The sequence below is a fragment of the Hyaena hyaena genome, unplaced genomic scaffold, assembly GCF_003009895.1.
Source record: "Hyaena hyaena isolate Hyena2069 unplaced genomic scaffold, ASM300989v1 scaffold_93, whole genome shotgun sequence".
Classification (NCBI taxonomy): Eukaryota; Metazoa; Chordata; class Mammalia; order Carnivora; family Hyaenidae; genus Hyaena; species Hyaena hyaena.
Window position 1 is genome coordinate 1,014,954 of NW_024080724.1, and position 8,454 is coordinate 1,023,407.

Genomic DNA, 8,454 nt, shown 5'->3' on the forward strand with positions numbered 1-8,454 from the left:
ATTCAACTGTTTGTTTTTTTAGATTCCACAGTGAAACCAAATAGTATTTGTTTTTCTGTCTGGTTTATTTCATGTAGCATAATGTCTTCCAAGCTCACCCATGTGGCAACTGGCAGATTTCCTTCTCTAGGTCTGAATAACGTTTCACTGTATATACACACAGCACATCTTCATCCATTCATTCATGGAAGGGCATCCGTGATTCCCATGTGTTGGCTATCGTGAATAATGTTGCAAGGCACCCACCAGCGCGCGTATCTCTTTCAGATACTGACTTTATAATCTTTCCGTGTATATGCCCAGAAGGGAGGTTGCTGTATCATATGGTAGTTCTATTTTTAACTTTTTGAGGAACCTCCATACCGTTTTCCACGATAGCTGTACTAATTTACACTGGTGGGCTGGGAGACAGCCTGGGGGCAACTGGAGTTTGCAGAGTGATTCTGACAGCTGTGGGAAAGGTGGTGATTCCTCCTGGGGAAAGGGCGGAGAGAATCGAGGGAAAGTGAAAAGTGTAGGTAATGCACATCAGCTGGGGAGGCCCCGGCCAACTTTGGCCCCACCCACAGGGCTGCAGTTTTCTGAGCAAGACGGAGCATCACGGAGCGGGGAAGCTCACCTCCTTATAGAGCGAGCTCCATTTCGGCGGCGGCCACCTGGGCGCCGCTGAAACTGCCGGCGCAGACGGAGCTGGCGGCACCCCGCGGGGCCGCAGGACGCCCATGACGCCGCCACCCTTCCTCCCAGAGCTGGGCCGGCCCGGGGCCGCCCCGCCCCACCGCCCGGGGTTTCGATTCTCCGCGGGAGCCCCTCCCCGGCAGCGCGCCCGAACCCGAGGGCTAGATGGCGGGCGCAGCGGCGCAAAGCGGGACTCCGGGGAGTCCCGGCCCCGCCAAGCGCGAGGACACGAGCGGCTGCTGCTGCGCGGAGCACGGCGACCGCGTGGTCGAGCTCTTCTGTCGTCGTTGCCGCCGCTGCGTGTGCGCGCTCTGCCCGGTGCTGGGCGCGCACCGCGGCCACCCGGTGGGCCTGGTGCTGGAAGAGGCGGTGCTGGCGCAGGTGGGAAAGCGGTCAACGCGCGGGGCGGGGCGTGACGGGTAGGCCCGAGCGGTTTCTTTCGTTTGCAGCCCGAGGGCGGCCCCCAGGTCCTGTAAGAGGCCCACCATGCTGTTGCCAGTTAAGTTTCAGAAGAGTTTTGGGCACCCTGGCTGATACGCAGGTGTCCTTGACCTCGCGCACCACGGTGGGCCCACCACACTCTCTTGGCCCGAAAGAAAGCCTGCCTTTAAACAAAGATGAAAAGCCACGCAAACAGGGCCTGGGGACTGCCTGTCTGAGTGCCCTGGGAGCGGCCTCCAGCCACCCACTCCGCCCTTCCACCCCACGCAAATGCCCATGCCACGCCACATGGGGAGCTGTGACAGCCATTTTATTGATAAGGAAAGAAAGGCTCTGGAAGCTGAGGCCGCTTTGAACCCAGGACTCCACAGCTGGATTGCACCCACTGGCCCATTCCTCACCTGTGCATAATCCTAATAATGGTCAGGGGCCCCAGACTCTTGTTCCAGCCTTCGGGCCAACGTGTCCTGTGACTCTGGTCAAAGCCTCCACCTCTGCCTCCCTGGGACAGGCAGGCCCTCCTGTTTCTAACGGATGCTGATTTTACCACTTCCTCTTCCCAGTAGTGTTTGGTGATTAATGACCTTTTTCCTCACATTGTGACCGCCTTGAAGCTCCAAGGTGAGAATGGGCCCTGTCGGGGCTCGGGGCTCGTTCAGTTGGTGGATAGAGTCCTGGGTTTTAAGGCCTTTCTTATCTATAAAATGGCTGTAATAATAATAGCTCCTCAGAAGGCTGTTTCCAGAACTAACATGGCTGCTTCCAGGCTTGGGTGTCTCATAGGCAGGTCCACCCACCTACCTACCAACATACTCATTTTGTCTTCGCACACATCTGTTTACCCAGCAGTCCTTCCATCCATTCGCCAAACATCCATTCAGCACATACCTTGTGCCACGAGTTAAGGAGTTAGATCAATTCTTCCCTGATCAGGAGTCCCTGGCTGGTGAGGTGTGAGGACAGTGACACTTCGTGATGAGTATCGTAATTGGGGAGCCAGGGAGAAGACAATATGAACCAGGAACAGGGAGCCCAGGAAGACTTCCCAGAGGAGTGTTACTGGAACTGTCCTTGAAGGATGAGTAGGATTCAGCCAGGTAGCAAGACAGGTACAGCACCTTGTGACTGGAAGGCTCGGGCGCCAGGGGCCTGGGTTATCTGTGGGTGATGGACAGCAGCTAGGCTTTAAGGCTTAGAAATCACAGTGGAGTAAGATGTGCCCCCCACATTTGAGGCTATGGCTTATACCTGGGTTACCCTCGCGTCCCCACCCCCATCCACCACCTAGAATAGAGCGGCAGACAGTAGCAAATGCCTGTCCGATGGCACAGTGAGAGCTTTAGCTGTTGCGTACCTGCTGCCTGCCAAGCACTGCACCAAGCACTTTGTGTACGACTCGTTCTCTACAGCAACGCGATGGGGTTGTCCCCGTGTTTATAGCTGAAGAAACAGGTTTAGAGAGGTGAGGTCACTTGTCCCGGTCACATGAAAGGAGAGCCAGGAATCAGTCCTGGGAAGCCGCCTGTGTCCCTGGGGCTTATGCTCACAACTGCTTGCCGGGTGGCTCCCACTCTAGGCGTGAAGCTGGCAGCCCTTGGTCATTATGTTTGATCCTGCAAACACTTTCTGGGTCACCCCGCGGCCCCATGGCAGAGCTGGGAATGCAGCAGGCCTGCCCTCGGGGAGCTTTCTGGTTGACCGGGCAGCCAGACCCCGGCCCCGCAGCTGAGTATAAGGCCGCTGTAAGAAGATCCAGGTAGAGGTGAGCTCAAACCTGGGGGGAAGAGGCTCACAGATCAGGCCTTTGGGGAAACGGCAGTTGCGAAACAACGAGCTCTGGAAGGGAGCGTGAACCCCCACCGACCTCACTCATGCAGGTCTTCTGAACCCCAGTTCAAGCCAAAGGGCCACAGGCTCCCGCGCATGTAACAGGTGCTTAGTTAATATTGACTCTCTAAGTGAGCGCTCTTCTCCTGCCCCAGGCTGTTTGCCTTAAGGTCCTATTTGAGAGGATGGGAAATCAGGTCATCAGCAGGATTGTTCTAGGGAAAGGGGAGGGAGGCATCAAGGTTGGAATAATATCTGATGTGGGCCTCTGAGGAGCAGAAGGACCTTCCTTCTGACCCATGCTTCCAATCTGCCACAGGACTCTAGGCCAGTCACCTCACCTCTGAGTCTCAGATACCTCAGCTGAAACAAAATACAGGGGTGGGAGGAGAGGACCCCTGGGGTGGCTTGTTGTCTCAAAAGTCACAGTATTAAGTATTAATTTTTCCTAGCTCTTTCACATACAGAAACTCCTCCAAGAACGTTTAAAGCAGTTGGAAGCCAAGAAACAGCAGCAAGTTGGCAACATAACCCAGATAGAAGATGCTGCTGAGAAGCTCAAGGCAAGTAGACATTTCTTCCTGGTTCTAGTTGAGATGGTCACAAGGCTCTCCTCAATATGGAGCCCAGGGAAAATTAAAGCCTCAGAGGGGCAGATTAGGTATGATGGGGCTTGGGACTTCCAGAATGTAGGGGACTCTTTTTTAAGAAAAATGACACAAGGGGCGCCTGCATGGCTCAGTCGGTCAGGCATCCAACTCTCAGTTTAGGCTCAGGTCGTGATCTCATGGTTTCCTGGGTTCAAGCCCCACGGCAGTCACCGCGCTGATGGCGAGAGATTCTCTGTCTCCCTCTCCCTCTGCCTCTACCTCTCTCAAAAATAAACAAACTTAAAAGAAAGAAAAATGACACAAAAAGGTGCAAGACCATGAAGGGCCCTGGCTAGTGAGGAGCCTGAAGTTTCTGTTGTGTTAGCTTTATATGAATCCGCTTCTGCCCAGCAGCCTAGACTTGCCCTGTGACACCTCATGAAACGGAGGAACGGCCTTTCCCTCTGCCGCCGCCAAAGACATTCTCTTAGAGGGACTAGTCGTCCATCCTCTGCACCCCAAATCACCTTAAAGCAAAATGCAGCATGAGGAGCATGCAAACAGCAGTTTGGGTTTCACTGCTTTGTTGAAAGAAAGAAAATAGGGCATAAATGTATTCCATAAATAAGAACGTTCTTCAGGCTTCTCCTTTCATAGTGGTGTTTATTTAAATGGATTCTTTTGGGGGCTTGAAATGGGAAGCTGGGGCTGACGTTATTGTGAGCTGCCATCTGACTGTAAAGTCACTGGGTCTTTTGGTCCTTTGATGTGAACTGAGCTGGTTCCTTCCCTGTTGAGCTTCAGCTGCTCCCTCCTGGAAATGAGGGCTAGGGTGGGATGCCTTCCCAGGGCCTCTCCCTCTGAGGGCCCTATGAACCCTGGACTGACCCCTCACAAGTCAGGCAGAGAGACCGGCTCCCACCAAGGGAGTAGCTGGCACCCAGCACTTCCGGAGGCCAGGCCCAGAGCAGAGTGGAGAAGCCGAGGCCTAGGCCAGGCCACAGAACTGACCTGTCTGTGGCCCGGCATCCCTTGTCTGTGACTACATGCCCCAGTGTGCTGGGGACAGTTGTGGTTTATACCTGTGGCCCCAGCTTCATTATTAACAATGATGCCCATGTCTTCAAGAGCATTTCTCCGGCTCAAGCAAATACCGGTTTGAAAAGATTCAGGAAGGGACAGGGGAGGTGCTGTGGGCTGTGCAGCCAAAACCAAATCGGGATATAGATTCACGGTCTGCAAATCTCTGAGCGCACATGGTTTGGGGGCTCCCCAGGGAAGAGCTAGGACTCGTGTGTAGAAGCTAAGGGGGCCCGATTCAGCTCCTCTAAGGAATGGAATTTTCTTTCTTTTAACCTCCTCCTATGTTTAAACTTTCATTTTGAAATAACTCCAGATTCACAGGTTGTTGCAAAGGTAGTACAGAGAAGCCTTGTGTGCCTTTCAGCTAGTTTGCCCCAGGGGTCAGATCTTACATATGTACAGTGCAGTATCAAAACCAAAACTGACAGCGGCACCTGGGTGGCTCAGTCAGGTGAGTGTCCAACTCTTGATTTCAGCTCAGATCATGACCTCATGGTTCATAGGTTCAAGCCCCACTTTGGGCTCTGCTGATAGCTTGGAGCCTGCTTGGGATTCTCTCTCTCCATCTCTCTCTGCCCCTCCCCTGTTCATGTGCTTGCCTGCTCACTCTCTTGCTCACCCTCTCTCTCTCAAAATAAATACATTTTTTAAAAAGGTAAAAAGAATGAGATTAATGGTGAGCATTTTAATTTAAGAAAAAAAATTTTTTTTTTGAGAGAGAAACAGAGTGTGAGCAGGGGAGGGGCAGAAAGGGAGACACAGAATCTGAAGCAGGCTCCAGTCTCAGCTGTCAGAGCAGAGCCTGACATGGGGCTTGAACCCACGAACCGTGAGATCATAACCTCAGCTGAAGTCAGATGCTCAACCCACTGAGCCACCCAGGAGCCCCGATGATCAGCATTTTAAAGATGAGACGGATTGATTAGTTGATTGGTTGGTCTGTATAAAAATGTAGATGTAGAGAAGTAGGAAGATGTGGCTGTCCTAGGCCTGCACTCCCACATGGGAGCCATCCCGGTGAGCAGCAGGTGCCCCCACCGGAAGGACACCTGTCTCGCGTCTCCCAGCCCCCACCTGAGCACCTCCCTCCCTGTGTTACCAGCCTGGCCCCTGGGGGCATTTATATTTCCGTTCCTGGTCAAGAAACAGGTTTAGGGGCGCCTAGGTGGCTCAGCCGGTTAAGCATCCAACTTCAGCTCAGGTCATGATCTCGTGGATCATGGGTTTGAGCCCCACATTGGGCTCTGTGTTGACAGTTCAGAGCCTGGAGCCTGCTTCAGATTATGTGTCTTCCTCTCTCTCTCTCACCCCTCACGCACTCTCTCTCTCTCTCTCTCTCTCTCTGTCTCTCTGTCTCTCTCTCTCTCAAATAAACATTTTTTAAAAAAAAGAAATGGGTTTAAACATTCAGCCATACTTAACTAGGCGCTGGGGGATTAAGAGTATGCTTGTCATGATGAGCACCGAGTAATGCAGAGAATTGTTGAATCACTGTATTGTACACCTGAAACTAATATAACACTGTACATTAATTATAGCAGACTTTTTAAAGATTCAGCCACATTTCAAGCTAACTACTGTTCACATGTTGAGATTTTGTTCTCTGTACATGTATATATTTGAGACATGTCCTCTTCACAGCTCTAATATCATATCCCCACTTTGGAGCTGAGGCACGGTGGCTCGTTTCCTCATGTGACTTATTTGTATCTTCACACTGTTGCCCTTATTAGGTGTTCTCCATGGTGTCCTGTGCCCCGGCTCGAGGGAGCATGTCTTCAGAGCCCTGGGCCTGGAGCACATGCAGGGTACTCTTACCAGTTTCAGTAGTTTCAGACCGGTTTTTATATACAAATTTTTCAGTTTTGAGGTTGCATGAACTAGGACTTGAATTCTTCTCAATATAAGCCTGTTTGGTTTATTTGTTTTGCTGGTGACTCTCTTTTTCACCCACAACCCTTGATGGATGAGAAGATTCCTTGCCCCTTCCCCAGGCCAGTGGGTGAGGTTTTGCCAGTACCCAGTTCACGGATGGAGGGGCGGTCTGTGCACCTGGCTTGGTGCAGGTGGCAGGTGCCGAGAGCCCCCTCTGAGGTGACCAGGCCCCCAGGGTGCTGTGGCTGGGGTCGCTCAGCTCCGCTTCTGCATGGCTCTTATGACAGGTTCCCTCTTTGTTTTGGGCAACTAGGGGTTTCTGTTATTCGTTGTTTGCTTGTGAGCTCGGTTTCGGTTTTTGAGCTGGGTCACAGAATTTTTAAATTTCCTCATTTTATCAGCATGTCTATGTATTTGAACTAGGAAGGGGGATTTTCCACATCAGCTCCTTCTCCCTTATTGACCAAAACTATATGCCATTTTACACATGGGGTTTTTGTTGTTGCTTGTTTAAGATCGTAACACTTCCCCGTGTCATTAAAAGCTATCAGTGTCCGTGTTCACGGCTGTGTATTCCATTATATGGATCTACCATGATTAAGCCATTTTCCCAATGTTGAACATTTAGATCATTTCCAGTTTTTCACTAACGTAAAATAACACCGCAGTGAACATTTTTGATGTATTTCCTTCAGACACATTCCTGGAAGTGATTCATCTGGCTCAGTGGGCACAAATGTGTATAAGGACTCGCAGGCACTCTGCTGAACTGTGGTCCGTGTGGTGTGTGCAAGAAAGGCCAAGGGCAAACCATGCTGCTCTGTGCTTGCTTTCATATAGAGGCATTACTAGGGGAAAGGCCGTCCACCTGAAAATTAATCCGTAAAACACCTTTGTCAACAAACTAAAAACAGCAAAGTTTATTCATGGTCTAGAGTCCATTGTTCAGAAACCAGCGACCACGCCCAACTAACCCCTTCTTCCCAGAGAACAGTCAAGAGGGCCTTCATCATTAAGCCTCAGCCAACACTCATTAAGTGATTTTTCTCTGACATCCTTGTTGATAGGCTGTTTGCTTCCGCTTCGTGGCTCTTCAGAGGGCGAGTACCTGCAGGTGGACGGAAAACTCAGCGCTTACCTGCTACTCTGCCTCAAACAGGGATGAGAGTGATTATGTTCTTCTTTCTGAATCTTCCCACTTTTCTCCAGGGAGCTTTTGATACTTTTATAAGGGCCTAGACTGGCTCCCTTTCCTGGCTTTATGCCTTTCCCTGTGGCCCTCGGAGCTGCAGAGCCTGAACCACAGATTAGGGTCGGGAGACCGGAGTGGGAACAGGAGGGTGAGGAGTCAGCCATGCTGCCGTTGACACTGACGATGCCACCGGTGTCTACCACCCCTGCTGGGCATGGGCTCCCCTCTGCCTCCTGCAGGCCGCTGCCCCATATCAGAGTGGTCAGGACGGGCGTGGCTGACATGGAGAGGGCAGGGGTGGAGAGCACGCCTCCCTTCTGCAGCGGGGTGCCCCTGACAGCTGCCCGTAGAAGCGCTGTGCAAAGTCCTATTGAACTATCAGCAAAACAGCTCTTCCGGTTCTCTTCACAGGCCCCTCACCCTCCACAGGACCCGGACAGGCCTCCATGGCCCTGGGCAGAGAGGGAGTCACACGGCAGCCAGCACTCTGCTCACGAAATCCCCCACCCTCCCGTGAGTGGGCTGGGTCGCCGCCCAGGTGCCTTCTCTCCCCTGTCCCTAACCCTTCCCAGCCAGACTGTCCCTCACCCGGCCCCCTCCCCCCTGCCTGGTTTCACTTTGAAGCAGCACAGCCCAAGCCAGACACACCCTTCCTTGTTTCCTCGCCAGAGTTCCCTCTCAGTCTTTGTGTCTCTCTCTGTCTTTCTTGTTCGTTCTTTCTTTCTTTCTTTCTTTCTTTCTTTCTTTCTTTCTTTCTTTCTTTCTTTC

The 8,454-nt window shown here is 52.1% G+C and overlaps 1 protein-coding gene across 1 annotated transcript in view; it reads left to right on the plus strand.

Annotated features, from left to right (window-relative positions):
- Positions 1-611: 611 nt before the first annotated feature.
- Positions 612-8,454, plus strand: part of TRIM14 (tripartite motif containing 14) — a 30,817-nt gene continuing 22,974 nt past the window's right edge. The window contains exons 1-2 of the mRNA XM_039234863.1: positions 612-1,059; positions 3,414-3,509. Of these exons, the coding sequence (XP_039090794.1) occupies positions 844-1,059; positions 3,414-3,509 (312 nt within the window). The 5' untranslated portion in view covers positions 612-843. The remainder of the gene's footprint in view (positions 1,060-3,413; positions 3,510-8,454) is intronic.